This window comes from Copadichromis virginalis, linkage group LG2 (genome assembly GCF_057382275.1).
Source record: "Copadichromis virginalis isolate Kocher_CV1m ecotype Utaka linkage group LG2, C_Virginalis_male_GT1.1, whole genome shotgun sequence".
Lineage (NCBI taxonomy): Eukaryota > Metazoa > Chordata > Actinopteri > Cichliformes > Cichlidae > Copadichromis > Copadichromis virginalis.
This window is the reverse complement of record NC_140619.1, coordinates 14,799,295-14,816,341: the sequence shown is the minus strand read 5'-3', so window position 1 is coordinate 14,816,341 and position 17,047 is coordinate 14,799,295. Positions and strand designations below refer to the sequence as shown.

The 17,047-nt window shown below is 47.5% G+C and overlaps 1 protein-coding gene across 2 annotated transcripts in view; it reads left to right on the top strand.

Moving 5' to 3' along the window:
* Nucleotides 1-17,047, top strand: part of ppargc1b (peroxisome proliferator-activated receptor gamma, coactivator 1 beta) — a 58,190-nt gene that overhangs the window by 29,666 nt on the left and 11,477 nt on the right. For both annotated transcript variants that reach the window (XM_085471927.1, XM_085471935.1), the window contains exons 2-3: nucleotides 10,270-10,455; nucleotides 14,634-14,828. In XM_085471927.1, coding sequence (XP_085328053.1) covers nucleotides 10,270-10,455; nucleotides 14,634-14,828 — 381 coding nt within the window. The remainder of the gene's footprint in view (nucleotides 1-10,269; nucleotides 10,456-14,633; nucleotides 14,829-17,047) is intronic.

Genomic DNA, 17,047 nt, shown 5'->3' with positions numbered 1-17,047 from the left:
ATCTCTGCAGTCAGTAACATTACACATAAAGTGCAAACATAATAGCAATTGTATAAACAATGAGTATGGCTCAGCTAGCCATAATCATCCTAGCTCACAGGTTTTTTGCTAGGAAGACCAGCATATCTACTTTTGCTGGCTTTAAGGATGAGCGAGTGCAGGTCACTATATTCCCTCCAGTGCTGAACAGACGCTCTGAGGGGGCACTTGTGGCTGGCACACACAGATATTTGCGGGCCATCTTGCACAGTCGTGGAAAGTGAATGTTGTGCACCTTCCACCAGGCTAAGGGATCATCCTCTCCGTCAATGACAGGGGTCAACAGGTAACTATTCAACTCTGCCTCCACGACATCTTCAAGTGGCAGAGGCAAAGCTGAAGAGGCCGCACTGGTCCTCAGAAGGTCGGGTAGGCCGGAAGTAAACGGCCGTGAAATTGGACGGTCTAGCCTTCTGATTAGCGTCACCGCTGTCTCGGTGGAGCTTAATAAACTCGGCCGTCTGCTTCTTGCTATCTAAAATATAACCAGACACTGGTGTAAATTCTCGACTGTCTCATACTTCTGTTTAATAAGTTTTCTGTTTGACGTTTAGTCAGCTGTGTGAAAACCAAGGAGGAACCCACCCGGGGGATTAATAAAGTTTTATTTTATCTAATCTAATAACTTTAATCTCAGCCAAACCGATTTACTCACGAACAAACAAAACACTGAAAAAAGCCTAACAATAACATTTTTAGGTTGTCTAAGTGACTTATATATTACGTTTAACCCGAGCAGCGAAAGTCTGCGGTGATCTGAAAATGATGTGCCGGGAGTTGTGCCGTTCTCGGCCGCATCAGTAACCCTCGAGCTCCCGGCTAGCTGTCGAGCTGGTGGGTAGCAGACGCCTCCGAAAACGTCGAAGCACTTTTGCAAATATGCGATATCTTGATAAACCGAGCAGATATTTGATGTTTACACAACTACTTTCTCGCCTCAAAAAAAATGTTAAAAGTTTATTTTGTGACCCAGAAAGATTAGTATGAGTAATTTTAAAACTTAGTAGCGGCCGCCATTGTTGGAAACTGGAGTTTGGCTGGGCCGTGCTATGAATTCTGGGATATGGTAGGCCACAAAGGACACACCCGACCCATCCTTCAAATTCGGGGAAAAGGAGGACGCATTTGTCGGCTACATTCGGAGGAGTCTACGAATTTGGACAGCCTTCGGCGCGTCGCTGTGACGTAATCGGTCTACAAATGCGGCCTCAGGAGGATGCAGCCCATGAATTTGGACATGTCCAGAGTATAATCACAGCCTTTGCGGTTAGAAAATTGCACTTGATCATGTCGCGATATTATCGCAAATGCGATATATCGTTCAGCCCTAATCACCTCACAGGTGAAAGATGCTTCACCTGTGACGTCTTTGGGCAGAGCTCTCACACAGAGCATCCACCAGAGTTTTGGTCTGATCACACTGAAGGTCATGACCTTTGGTGCAGGCTGACACACAGACATAGTCTTGGCCGGCCGTGGCTCTTTATGACATCTCATCACCACCCAGAAATGAAAATCATGTTGAAGGACGGTTTCCCACTGCTGGAGGAGGTCCAGGGTTCCTACTGGGAGATTTAAGAACGGACACCTGTGTGAAGCCGGAGGAGAGGGTGGGGCTGTTCTCAGATCTGTGATCACACATTGTTTCAGTCCTGCTTTAAATATACAACATAAAAATGGCACCTCAGCAGGACAAGTCATTATACCCCACTACACACACACACACACACACACACACACACCCTGAAGCAGCAGCAGTGATGGGAACAGCCAGTACTTCACAGCACTCTGGTTTAGCAGCATCTCACTTCCTCCTTCAGTTGGCCTCAGTTTTACTCATCACTATACACACACACGCGCACACACACAGACACACACTCCTGTTTGTCTGGCAGCAGCTCCTCGAGTCAGCAGCACTCTGTGGAAGAACTGGTCATGAGACCAGGATAAGAGCTAAAGATAGTAACAAACACACTATGACAGGACACACACATATACACCTATTACAAGTGTGTGTGGTTTACACACACACACACACACACTGTAATAGCACATTTACGTTGTGTAAAGTTTCTTCTTTCTTCTCTCAGACAGAAAAGAGTAAGTCCAGAATCCAGACCCTGTTCCAGCTCTGAGCTGTTTGTCTTTGTAAGGAAACAGAGATCTGGGGGCGGGGCTTTCTCTTGTGCACAGACACACCTGTGACCCCTGTCCCATCAGTGCCTTGGAAATTCTGATGGACAAACGTCCCGTGGCTCTGTCTGAATGAGTGTGAAGAGCTCGGTGTGGTAGAGCAGGTCGTTTCCCTCCTGCTGCTGCTGCTGCTGCTGCTGAGCTCAGGCTCCACCATCCTGCTGTTAGCGAAGGGCAGCCAATCAACAAGGATGAACTGAAGTTCTGCACGGAGGCTCGGTATCAGAGAAAGGAGGATTATTTTGAGCTGTGAGTCATGCAGAGCTGCTCTGGGAGTCCCCATGCAGCAGAATGGATGGATCAGAGATCTCAGCAACCAAGCTATGTTACAGCAGCCTGACAGAACCATGTTTGCATGTTTGTGGCATCATCTGCATGTTATTGGTCAATCAGCAGATTAAAGTTGAGTTTACACGGTGAGCTGTCGCAGGAGGAGGCGAGGGAAAAACGCTGTGGCGCTCAGTCAAGCTTCTCGGGACAAATGGACTAAACGCTCAGCCTTGGCATATACCCCTGTGAGCTTTCACTGTCTCACTTTGTGCCTCAATAATCAAACGGCAGGTAATTGGCTCTTTGTGGGGGGAGGAGGGAGGGGCACTTTTTTGTCTGCTGTGATTAAGCTCATCCTTTCTTTACCGGCTGCGTGGAAGTTGAAATCCTTCCACCGCTCGCAGGTGTGTCGCAGTGAACCTTCAAACAGACCCTGTGACTGCGATCAGCTGCAGGTATCACTGCGTCAGCTTGTGTTCTCCTGCTGTGGTTCTGTGGGCCGTCAGATTCCTGCACCAAGCACTTCCTGTCAAAGTGACTTACAACAAAGTGGGCATTAAAGGCCTTATCTCCTCCATGTCAGTTCTTTATGCGGAGCTTGGATGTGATTACACCTTCTTCATCCGCCGCCTCTCATCACCATTTTTCAGCTCTATGGGAGCGTCCGTCACCTCACCTTCACGTCTGTGCCACGCCTCCTTTTCCTTATTACTGAGCTTGGGTCATTTCAAGTCCCGATAAAATATGTTCATGATCGCACTAAAGCCACGGGGAGCAGACTAATCGTGGATTCGCTGCTCAGAGGATCAGGAGTTTGGGAAAGGTGTCGATCGAAGCATCGATTACTTCCTTTTGTGTTCCGGGATTATTTCAGTGATTCTGCAGTGAGTGCTGTTGCAACATCAGCTGTTTGGTAATCTCAGCTGATCTGGAGCTGCAGGCCCTGAGGGCAGCCCGGTCTCTGAAACTCGCTAACCTGGAAACACCACCCAGTGCTCCGCTCTCAGCCTCCTGCGGTGTGCAGTCTAGAGAGCCTGACCTTGTATGGTGTTGCTTGTGTGTGTGTGTGTGTGTGTGTGTGTGTGTGTGTGTGTGTGTGTGTGTTAGTGTGTGTGTGTGTGTGTAGTTGGGACAGCTCTCACATGACCGGACTTGTGACTGACCTTGCGCAACATTACAACAGGCCTGCGTCCAGCTGCCAGGACAGCAGCCGAGCTTTGATTCCTGCGTGTGGATCAATAAAGTTACACGTTATTATCAACGCTCCGCTATTTTTATTGTCGTGATTTTTGGCACAAAGTTTGGAGGAGGTGTGATGCATGTACAAAAACATGACAGCCTAATTTCACTCAAGTTATGAATCACCAGAGAAGCTAATGTTTGTACCAGTTGTGTGTGGCCTCCTTGCTCCTCGTGATTGGCTTGTGTCCTTTCTGGACCCGTCTGCAGATAGTTGTGTGTTCTTTGAGATTTTTCTTGCTTCATATTTTTCTTAAAGAGTTAAAAAAGCGTTCACCTTTGAAGGGTGACCTCAGCTAACGAGATGATTTCAGCTTGTGTAACTCTGAGTCCAGTGGAAAGACGCGGCGCTCGCGCTTAGCCAACCCAGAGATAAGCTTTGAGGAATCTGAGTGTTTAAAGATAGAAACGAAGGATGCTGGAGCTCCACCGCAGAGCCTCGCTGGCCTTTCCACATCCACTCTCTCCTTTTAGCCCAGATAGCTCTCCCACGTGCAGGCGTGCTATAAATAGCCCAGGTTTAATGCACGATTGTCCCGGCGGACTCTTCGTGTTGGTAGCGTCTCGCTGCTTTCGCTCAGGCACACATTAACCACAAATGGGTCCCACCACACCTCCACCCCCCAAAACAGCAGAATTACACAGTGAGGGCCTTCTGAAGGAGCTGATAGTGAGCAGATCTCAGAGGTCAGGCTCATTCATTTGCACATTACCTCTGCTGTTCCAGCACGAGGCGGAGGCTCAGCGCAGAGCCTTCGTCTCTTGTCTGTCAGTAACTTCAAAGATGTGAGTATTCTGCATTAATTTCATGCTCATTTGTTTAATCTGCCCGTTCGAGCAGTAACGGCTTCAGAGACACTCTGAGTGATGCTGACGGGCCGTGGTGTCAGGGAGGAATAAACCCGCCTCTGCTGCCGTTTGCTTTCAGAGAGGGGATGACGGAGCGCCGTGCGGTCACTCAGCAAAACCTCTCATTTAAAGTCACATCTCAGGCTCTTTGGCACAAGTCAGGACCTGCTTTGTGCAAAAGCGGGCACGTACGTGCTGCTCTCACCTTCTGGTCGCTTCCACTTCTCCCTCAACTGATGCTTGATGACTGCAAAAATTTGAGCCCTGACTTCGATCGGCAGGAGTCAAAGCTCCGCCTCCTCGCGCTCACCTGAACTCGACCCGATATGGGGTCAGAGTGTCAGAGCCGGTGTACATTCGCAGCAGTTGGAATAAACGTGGGGAGCGACAGAAAGGCTTCAATGAAACACGAGCAAACATCTGCTCTCAATCACACGCAGGTCAGCAGTAAATCACTGCATCAATGCCTTAAATGGGCGTCTGGAGGCTCTGAGAGCCTTCCTGTAAATGCTCTGACGCAGTTTGACTTTTGGACCTGCAGTGAATCCCCTCACCTGATTGGATGCTGCACACGTGTTTATGTTTGGTTTGTATCTTTGCAGAGACGGTTAACACAATCCTTCCTGGAAACAGGAGCAGAATTGCTCCTCGCCGAGCTGCTTCCTCCTCCCGGCGTCTGATTCATGTCGAGAAGCTTACAGTCTTTGTCGCTATTCAGAGTCAGTGCAGCACTACAAGCACGCCGCAGCCTCGTATCGCCTTCCGCTGCTGCAGCGTCACGTGTGCACTGATGTTCTGGGACATGTTCTACATACGTGGGATGTCCTCATGTGTGTGCCTGTGCATGCGTGTCATGTTCAGGGATGGTTTTATTGATTGATGGCTGTGGTGGAGGGAAGGGAGGATGATGGAGGGAGGAGTGGTAACATTCAATCAGACTGTCCTCTGATGGACGAGGGTAAAAAGAGTATACGAGGAAACTGTAAGTGGAGAAAAGGGCAGAGTGGCCAACGAGGGAAGGCTGCATGATGGTAGGAATGAAGAAAGGATGGGGATGAGTCAGAGCCACGTGAGGAGGATGTGAGCTGCATGCTGAGGGAGGTTCACACTCAGTTAGGTGAAACACACCTGCATCAGCAGCGGGGGGAGGGTCTTACCAAGGGCGCCCTCTCCTCTGTCACTCCACCTTTCCTCCTCCTCCTCCTCCTGCTCAGTGAAGTCATGACCGCTCTCCCCCCCTTTTCCCTTCGCTGACGTTATTCTGACCTACATCTTCCTTCCTGTGTCCTTCTTCTTCTTCTCTCCTTCAAGCGCGTCTTCTGTTTCCGGCTCCGTTCATCAGCTTGTCCACCGCTCAGGTTCCTATGCTCTCTGCTGATTGGCTCTTTGATCATGTCTCATGAGTCGTTTATGAAACCGTAAACGCTATCAGCTGATCTTATCTCTTCCATGACCCAAATAAACACGCTGAATAAACACTCATAAACCGAGACGCACAGTGAGGCGGTGAGCTGAGGTTGGAGATCACTGAAGGTGTGTTTGTGTGTGTGTGATGTAACTATGCTTTGATTTAAAAGTGGGATAAAACACGCAGTCCAAAAACAGCCAAATATTAAAATGATGGGGCAGCGGGATGGGGAGAGGAGCGATGAGGCTTTTATCATTTCTGTGTTCTGGCTGTCGATCGAACAGCTGATTGGGAGAAATATACGAATACTGTTAATTGCTTTTATGAAAAATGTGTTGATTCATGGTGACCGTGAAGTAGAAGACGGCTCAGAGCTGCTTTGTTGTAGCTGGTGGTGGTCTGTCAGCTGGACAAGTTGCCGATGTGGACTGTGTTATGTGTTACAAACAGAAGCTCCTGCACAGTTCCAGAGATTCCCAGAGCTGATCTGAATGGCTCAGCATTGGGTCTGACGTAGAATAATGGATAATAATAATGGATTGGATTTATATAGCGCTTTTCAAGGCACCCAAAGCGCTTTACAATGCCACTATTCATTCACACACACTGGTGGAAGCAAGCTACGGTTGTAGCCACAGCTGCCCTGGGGCAGACTGACAGAGGCGAGGCTGCCATATCACGCCATCGGCCCCTCTGGCCAACACCAGTAGGGTAAAGTGTCTTGCCCAAGGACACAAAGCGACCAAGAGCCAGGACAGAGAGCCCGGGGATCGAACCGGCGACCTTCCGGTTACAGATACGCTTCCCAACCCCCTGAGCCACGGTCGCCCCAAGTGTGCTATATATACTTGATGTATTGCGAGTTTTTCCACATACGGTGGTTAAAATATCTTCTAGAAGAAGTTGCCGTGGAAATATAAATATAAATATTTCTGAAACATGCCGTAAAGCTGTTGCTGCAGTGCCATGAATTTATTCCAGCAGCTGAAAAGTCGTCCTCTGCAAAACAAACAAAGACTGTTTTAAACTTTGCATGTGAGCATCTCCATGTTATAAGCACAAAAGAGAACCTTTGCAAGTAAAGTCTCATTAATTCTTGTTTGTGATCGTTTGTTTGTCGAGTGTTGACCACAGAGACAGTCGTACTGTCACTGGTGAAAAAGCCTCTGTGTGCAGATGATGCTTCAAATAAAACATTTAAATTGAACGAGTGCAATTTTAGGCCATATGTGGTTAAATATAACATTAAAACATGTAACATAGTCTGACAGTGGGTCCAAGGGTTTCACCCTGATACCTAATGACAGGATACGCCTCCTCAGAGATGGTGGGTCTCTGAACTCGGAATAAAAAGTGTTCCTTTCATTGTGTGAGCAGAGAGCACTGCTCGTGTTGAACGTGTTAATTTGGTTAATTTCATCATCACATCAGTGGTCTCAGCTATGCTAGCTGAAACCTGATAGAAACGTGACAGTTGCTGCTGGGACAGAGTGTTCTGCACGCTCAGACACAAACGGCAGAGGACGAGTCGGCTACAAGCTGAGCTGCTTTGTGTTTGAGGAAAGCTGATCTGTTTGAATCAGTTAAATACGTTTAACTGGTCGACCCAGTGTGTGTGTTGTCGTTTCCTCATCATTCATAAAACAGGACATTGATTCTGTGTGTCGTCTTCATGCAGACGTTAAGGAAGGAATGTTTCCTCCTCCCTTCAGAGACCACGCAGTCATTTCCCATCACGGCGAGTCACGCACACACACTTCCTGCTCTTCGCAGTGACGTGGCTCAGTGTGTGTGAGAGGCTCGGCCTGCTGTGACTGTGAGCCACATGGTAAAGAATTTAGAGATGTGATCTTGAGGGTAAAACAAACTGAGCACAGTTTCCCTTTTCACATGTTCCTGAGAGCATTTCAGGAATTGTTGATTAGGAAGCGGGATCTGAAATCGTCTTGTATGGGCAACGGACATTTTCAGGGAGTGAGTTTTTCAGAGTTGGGCAAGCCATCGCTGAGGTTTTAGAGAAGTGTTTGGCAGTTCCTGACTTTATGAAGGGTGAAGGCTCTTGTTCCTTCAGGCAGAGGCTTCGTGTAGGTGTCGAGTGATTTGGTAATGGGAAATGATTCTTGAGGTCTTGTTACCTCAGATGTTGCGAGGGGTCAGAGGGTGCCTGCTGAGGTCCTTTATGTCCATAAGAGTTCATGTGGAGGTTCCTGTGATTTCATGTGATCGTAGGAGATCCTCGTTGTTGATTACTGCCTGGAAATAATCTCCATTCCTCTGCTGTGTGTCTAAGCCTAGGTCTCCTTTTTTTTTTCTCTTTCGGTGTTTGCAGTGAGTGACGCGCAGAGCTCGAACAACTTTGAGATATTTGTCACTAAAGAACATCAGAAAACAAAGTTATAAGCACTCTCAGCACTGGAGCCCCCCAGGGGTGTGTTCTGAGCCCCCTGCTGTACTCTTTGTACACATATGACTGTGTGGCCACTACCAGCTCCACCACCATCATCAAGTTTGCTGACGACACCGTCGTGGTGGGCCTGATCTCTGATAACAACGAGACGGCCTACCTGAAGGAGATTAGGAATCTGGAGAACTGGTGCCAGAGGAACAACCTCCTTCTAAACGTCAGTAAGACAAAGGAGCTGATAGTGGACTTCAGCACTAAGCAGGAGAGGAACTACCAGACCCCCGTCATCAACGAGTGCCCAGTGGAGAGAGTGGACAGCTTCAAATACCTCGGAGTTCACATCACGCAGGACCTGTCATGGTCCTGTCACATCAACACCGTGGTGAAAAAGGCCCGACAGCGTCTCTACCACCTCAGACGCTTGAGAGACTTCCAACTGCCCTCCAAGGTGCTCAGGAACTTTTACTCGTGCACCATAGAGAGCATCCTGGCGGGAAACATCTTAACCTGGTTCGGGAACAGCACCATGCAGGACAGACGAGCTCTACAGAGGGTTGTGCGGTCAGCTGAGCGCACCATCCGCTCCGAGCTCCCTGACCTGCACTCAATCTACAGCAGGCGGTGCTGGACCAAGGCCAGGAAGATCGTGAAGGACCTCAGCCATCCCAACAACAGACTGTTCTCTCTGTTGAGGTCAGGAAAGCGATTCCGCTCCCTGAAGACCAACACAGAGAGACTGAGGAGGAGCTTCTTCCCGCAGGCGATACGGTCTCTCAATCACACCACCACACAGTACTGACCCACACATATGGTTCTTACACACACACTGGACTTTCTGGACTTTGGTTTTGCACAACACTGGTCACTATATTCTTCATTTCCGGTTAATACTTGTACAGCTGCTGTTATTGTGTATATATTTATTTATATTTAGATTTCTTCATACATTCTTATATAGTTCTATATTGTGTATTGTGTATTTTGTTGTACAGTTATTTTATTTTCAACTTTAATTTATATATTTATCTTTATCTTATTCTTCCCAGTTAAATTTACCCTTCATTCTAATTTGTGTTGTACAGTTATTTCATTTTTAACCTTAATTTATATTTTATTCCTTCCTAGTTAAATTTACCCTTTTTAATTTTTCATATTTATTTCCTTTCTTATTCATAGCCTTTTCCTTTTTTGTTTTCTTTAGGTCACGAGCAGTTGTCCAAGCATTTCACTACATATCGTACTGTGTATGACTGTGTACGTGACAAATAAAATTTGAATTTGAATTTTTATATCAACCATCCACCTCCTCGGTCAGAATACACATGCAGCTCAGTAAAACCAGCACTCATCACATGTGTCACTGTGACCACAGTGAGACGTGCATTAATAGATGATGACCGTCCACACTGGGCGACTGTACATGTGACAGACAGTCTGTGCGATCCTGGTGTTGAACCTCCTCTAATGTGGAAGCCTTATTACATCTAATGAGCAGCTGTTGATGAGAGCTCCTTGTGATGCTGACAGCGAACAGTGATTTACAGTGCAGACTTTTATCCAAAGTGCCTCTCACTTTGAGAAAGGGCGGCTTGATTGGAACTGAAGCTCTGACAGTACAACCACACAGAAACATTCAGACTCATTGGAGTCGTGGAAGGAGAACCATCTCCACGTTTGTGTTTCAGAGAGCACAGATAGCATCATCCACTGCTTAAGGCAAAGCAGAACAAAAACACTTTTACCCAGCTGTGATCTTTGTGACTTGTGCTATTTTTTTGTATCCCGAAAGAACCCAGGCTCCTGGGAATGCTGCTTTGATCTCAATGTTTAACTAACGTGACCTCTCCTTCTCTTTTTCCGTCCTCAGTATGGGGAGGAGGAGGTGTGTTCGGACCGTCTGGACACCGACTTCCCGGACATTGACCTCTCCCAGCTGGACACCAGCGACTTTGACAGCGTCAACTGCCTCAGCGAGCTGCAGTGGTGCAACGATCAGTCGGCCAACGCGTCGCCGGCCTCCATTCACTACAGCACAGCAGACGAGCTGTTCGAGGTGAGGTTTCTGTCCTGAAGCCGGCGCCTCTTCTCGAAAATACGTCTCCTTTTTTGGCGTCTTTCTTTCTCATACCTATGCTCGTTATCTTTCTATTCTTGGAAGAGCTGGTGGTCAGAGGGAAATGAATCTTCGTCTGTTGTTTAGTGTTGAGACAAAGTTGGTGTTGTGTGAAGGACTTCCCAAATACTCCCTGCTGACTCCTTTAGCTGCACAGTGTACAAAATATATGCTCTGATATTATTTTAGTGAACTGAGGCGAGCACGAGGTGTTAGGCCGGAATCAGCTGGCAAACATGTCCACGCGCTGCAGGCTTGTCTCAGCACTTCACACCAAACAGAGGCTGAATCTGTGCTTTTTGTTTTGGCACCTTCTTGTTTTTTCAGACCTTTTGACCAAAGCTGTTGTTTTATGAATTAATTCAGCTGTTAATTGAATCTCACACGTGCCTTTCGTGGAATTGGGTCTCAGAAGCATGTTGTTAGAGAGCCAAAGTTTCCTATGCTGAAGTGGGGTGTAAAACCCAAACCCCTGTCTTGACCCTTGTGCTTAGATGTGGACATGTGTGGGCCCAGCCAAGAAAGTAGTTCCCAGTTATGCTGCGTGTAACACGATGATGCAAGCAGCACATCTGCTGGGCCGCTGAAAGCCCGAGGCTCCGGTGTCTGGTGCCCTTCCGGGATGAATTCAAGGAATACCCTTCTAATCTTTCTTTATCTGCGAGCCGGCCCTGGATCATTGATCGTCCATAGGTTTGCAGTCCCTGCAAAGTCTTGCAGTCCCATTATGGAGGCTAAATTGAGAGCACCTCGAGAATAAAAAGACAATAACGGAGAGATAAAGTAGCATTTAGGTCCACATCATCTGCTGTGTAATGCAAGTCTGCTGATGGAAATTGCTTTGATGCTGCAATGTGCCACAGAGAGTATTGGTTAAATGAAGACAGGCAAAGCATTATGGGAATTCAGGTAAATAAACACCCACAGCCCCTGTCTGCACTCTGAGCGCCTCAGTTTTATTCTTACTTCGATCCACATTAGCTGACGCCTGAGCGACTCTTTGACTTCCTGTTGCTGACACGAAACTAAACTTCACAAGATCACAGACGCACAACACAGACAGTTACAGACGCAATCATACAGCACAAACACAATCACAGACACACAACAGACACAGTTACAGACACAATCATACAGCACAGACAAAATCACACACACAGTCGCAAAGACACAATCATGGACACAGGTGTATTCATACTGAGAAGTTACAGCTGTGAGATTCTTCATGTCTAACAGCAGCCGACTAATAAGAAAATACACGAAGAGGAAACGGGCGCGTTAATCTCACCGTTTTTCTGGTTCTTTGTCTCGATCAAACACTGCAGCTGCTTTACTTCCCGGCCTTTGTGGTATCGGGAGCTCTTTGATGGCTTCATGGCACTTTTTCCTTTCTGTGTTTGTCACCAGTAACTGCTCCTCCTGATGCGTTCTGGTCTGTGTTCACTCATTTTTCTGTTTCTGCAAACTCACTCTGCACATGTACAGCTTTGAAAAACACAGCACCCCCCTTCATTCCTCTGATATGTTATATTTCAGTCAATACTATATTGATCAGATTAAAACAGCAGTGTAGATGGTCAGACCGCGTTTGATTATGAATACGAGTAATGAATAGAGTGATAAGCAGGCACATGAAGCCCTCCCAGTGTCTCTGCCCCTCTGCTATCAGTCAATATGGTGCTTATTTACGGTCGCGTGTCGCAATCTCATCCCCAGCTGGAGGTTATCGATCGTGTTTGTGTGACTTAATTTAACCTCAGAGTGCAGAGATCAGGAAAGGAAAGAGCAAATTGATTTAGAATTATGATTTTAGCAATAAAAGCCCACACATGCTCAGTGGACATCTATTCAGCTGTTCGTGTGTCAGCCAATCACACGGCAAGACAAGCTGCTGAAGCTCAGACCGAGCATCAGAATGATGAAGAAAGAATGTGGCATGGTTGTTGGTCTGAGTGTTTCACACACTGATCTCCAACCATCTCTGAGCTCAGAGGAAATAACCAGCCAGCAGCAGCTCTGTGGGAGGAAATGACTCGCTAAGGTCAGAGGAGGATGGACAGTCTACTTAGAGCTGATAGGAAGGCAGCAATAACTCCAGTAAGCACTCGCTACAACCAAAGGTCGTGTCCAAATTCATGGGCTGCATCCTCCTGAGGCCGCATTTGTAGACCGATTACGTCACAGCGACGCGCCGAAGGCTGTCCAAATTCGTAGACTCCTCCGAATGCAGCCGACAAATGCGTCCTCCTTTTCTCCGAATTTGAAGGATGGGTCGGATGTGTCCTTCATGGCCTACCATATCCCAGAATTCATAGCGCGGCCCAGCCAAACTCCAGTTTCCAACAATGGCGGCCGCTACTAAACGTCAAACAGAAACCTGATTAAACAGAAGTATGAGACAGTCGAGAATTTACGCCAGTGTCCTGTTATATTTTAGATAGCAAGGAGCAGACGGCTGAGTTTATTAAACTCCACCGAGACAGCGGTGACGCTAATCAGAAGGCTAGACCGTCCAATTTCACGGCCGTTTACTTCCGGCCTACCCAACCTTCTGAGGACCTGGCCCACGTAGACTGCGAAGGCCGGGTCCTCAGGAGGATGCAGCCCATGAATTTGGACACGACCAAAGTCTGCAGAAGAGCGTCTCTGAACCTTGAAGCAGATGGGCTCCAGAAGCAGACGACCACACCAGTGTCACTGCTGTCAGTAAGAACAGGAAACTGAGTCTATGGCTAACACAGACTCTCAAACCTGGACAACAGAAGCTGGAGAAACGTCTCCTGGTCTGACGAGTTTAAAGCATGGATCCATCCTGCCTGTGTCCGTGTTCAGGCTGCTGCTGGTGTGACTCTCAGTACCAGCTGAGCATCGTTTAAACTCCGTAGCCTGGCCGAGTGCTGCCGCTGACCACGCCTATCCTTTATGACCTCATTCCACCGTCTTTAGCAGGATAACAAAGCTCCGTGTCTCAAAGCTCAGATCATGTCAGACTGGTTTCTAGAACATGACTGTGAGTTCACTGCACTCAGGCAGCCTCCACAGACACAGATCTCAGTCCTGCAGAGCAGCTTTGAGATGCAGGAGACACATCTGCATCAGCTGTGTGATGATGTCATAATGATGTCAGTCTCTGAGCAGCTTGTTGAATCTGAGCCATGAAGAGTTAAACTCAGTACTAGCAGATGTACCTAACAAAGTGTAAGTAAGTAAGTGTCTGTATTTTGATTGTCAGGTAAATGTAAATCTGTTTTTCTGTGACTGTTAAATTAAGTATTGCTTTTAGCCAATCAAAGGCTTTCCTCTGCTGATGTAGCACTGTGTAGATTCCCGCAGAGAAGACGTGAGCTGGCCTGAAGATGGAGAATAAATGTAGGAATAAATAGTTTTGGCAGCTGGGGACAGATGGATCTGGATGATAAAAGAGAGAGACAGATGAATGAAGCTCGCTGGCTTCCCGTAGGCCAGCCGTGCTATCGCCTCTCCACCAGACTCTGCTCTCAGCAAGATGGCAGCTCATCAACAGTAAACAACTCCTGTGTGGATGTCACAGGAGGGCCAGCGGTGGAAAGAGAGCTGAGCTTGGACTGAAATTACACATAAACATTATTTTCTTCAAATGAGACAATGTTCATGCTGAAACATTACAGAAGTGCACATGCAGCATTGCAGAGAACTCAGTGTCGTACTGACGGAGATAACAAGGTCAAAGGTCAGAGTGGAGTCACCTGACCTGTGATGTTATTGTGATAAATGACACAAACAAGAAGAAAGAGTGATCAGAATGTATGGGGCATTGTTTGAGGAGTGATTCAGCTCCCGAAGAGTCCTTCAGTCTGAGAACCAAGACATCTGTCTATACATCCAAGCATCCATCCATCCACCCATGTATACATCCATCCATCCATCCATCCAAACATACATCTATACATCCATCCATCCACCCATGTATACATCCATCCATCCATCCAAACATACATCTATACATCCATGCATCCATCCAAACATCCATCCATTCATATGAATGTGGTGATGGTGATAGATCTGGTGTGGTGGATTAATAGTGGGTCTCTGAGGTTTGTATCGGTGTTCCTGATCCCGCCCATGTTCTCTTCCTGCAGATAGAAGAGGAGAACGCGGCTCTGCTCGCCGCTCTCACCGACAGTTTGGATGGGATTGTGGATGCCGAGGTGGGTGGACTCTCTGTGTTCCCCGCCCTGGGGGAGGAGCCCAGCCAAGAAGAGGAAGATGGTCTTTCTCTCAGCGCCGAGGACTTCAGCCAGCCTCTGGGGTCCGAGACCGAGGACCCGTCTCTGGTAAGAACACAGAGCGGCGTGAAGCAGCATCAGAACTGTTTCTTTTGTCTCTATTCTGGGTCTGGACCTCAATTTTCCACATCTCCCTCTGTTATGTTTGGTATACAAAAGAGAAACAGGAGATGAATATACCAAACATAACAGAGGGCTGTTATGTTTGGTATTCATCTCCTGTTTCTCTTTTGTCATTGGTCTGCAAATCAAACGTCTCTCACAGCCCAACAGACAGAGATCCTTTAATGCGAGCTTCAAACCCTATCCAGCCCTCGTCACCCCGACGTGCTGAGCCTCTCCTTTCCCATGCTCTCCCTGCAGCTTTCTCCCCCGTATCTCCATCTGTGTCGCGTTCACTAACCTTCATGATCCCCTCATCGGCCTGCGAGGTTCAAAGTCTGCCTTTAACTGCAGGAAAACAGAGCAGCACAAAGTAACCTTTCATCCTGTGTGTGTGTGGGGGTGGGGGTCCCGTTTCTGGGAACCAGGCATTATTTCAGTCACACAAATAGGGTGAAATGCTTCAGAGAGAGCGCCTTGTAGAGGTTTGTGTGAGAATGAGATCTGGTCATAAATGATGAAATCCTGAAAAAGAATAAAGTCTGAGATGTGTTGAGAACGGCGATACAACAGTTTCTTACAGCGAGCTGCTGACTTCAGACTTTTAGGAAACTTTCAAAGTTGTGTGAGTGATTTGACGATTCTGCAGACCTACACAGTCTCAGGACCATGAGTGAGGTGGTCTGTGTTGGTCTTTGTGCTGAAGTGTGTGTGTGTCTGTTCTCCCCCCCCCCCGGGCCTCTTCCTTGTTCCCTGAATCACTCTTCCTGGAACAAATCCTGTTCTCTCCCCACTTGCCCCTCCCCCCGTTATCAGCCCTTGTGTGCACCTGAGCCCGTCGCCTCCTTACCAAAAACTCTGAAACCTGTTGAGCCCCCCCTGCTGGGCTCAGCCTGGAGGTAATTGAAGCAGGAAGTTATTTGACTGCTCATGCGATTACCTCCAATGCGGTCTTGTTGCTCTCGTCACAAACACAAATCCACCCGCTTCCTCAGCGCACGGTGCTCGCAGGCTTTACTTGTGTGCTCTGATTTAGCTGCAGCTGACAAAGATGCTATTGTTTGGCAGTCGTGAGTCATGGCGGATGTCTGAATACCTGCAGTGTAAATGTTTACCAGCATGCTCTGACTTCTTTTTGTACTGACACGATGAGGCCATCTATAAAACCACCCTGTTGAGCCACATTTGCTGGGCTCTAAAATGAATGCAGTGATAGACTGTGAGATAAGAACGGGTCAATATCCTTTATGGAACAATAAAATATGTTCTTACAGTGAAAGAAGACACCATTGAGTCTCCTTGGATTGAACTGCTCCGCAGAATTATACCAGCAAATGAATGATGGAGCCTTACAGTGAATGCAGCTGTGCTGCAGTGTGTAAGCCGTGAGGAAGCAGACTGAGCGATGGCAGCATATCAGCCGTTGCTCTTCTCTGGTACAGGTGCACTGTAGTAACTGCTTTGGCCTCAAGCCGCTTTATACTTTATACTGGAGTAATAGAGAGAAAACCCCAACAATGAGACAACCCCCTAGGAGCAAGCACTTGGTAACAGTGGAAAGGAAAAACTGTTTGAACAAAAAGAAACCTCCAACAGAACCAGGCTCAGGGTGGGAGCCTGCCTGCTGTTACCTCTTCAAACCGCTTTGCAACCCACCCCACCCCAGCACCTCCACTTCATGCTTTTACTAACTTAATGTAACTGACACCTGCTCATATCTGTGCTGGGGTCAGAGGTTGGAGCTGGGGTCAGAGGTCGGTGCGGTGCAGTATAAAAGAAGGAATCTGTGCATTTTTATGCCTCATGCTTCTCACGTATGTATACAAAAGGACCAAGAGGTCAAGGAGCGCCAAATATAAATGATGAGAGGTTCTGTTCCCCACCTAAATAATATCTGAACACTAAGACTACAGAACCACAGACACTAACAGACACGTAGGTGGAGCCTTGACAGTGTTGGTGTAATCATGTCCAGTGTCCAGGGCCCCATCATCGTTATCCCTGTTCATTTAAAGCTACACTGTAAAGTGTGTGCACCCACTGCGAGCTGTTTTAGTGACACCACTGGGATTGAGTGTTCAGTTTGACAACATGCAGAACACATCACCAACGACACGTTTAGGAATAATACTTATATACAAGGCAGTAAGACAGAGGTTTTACTG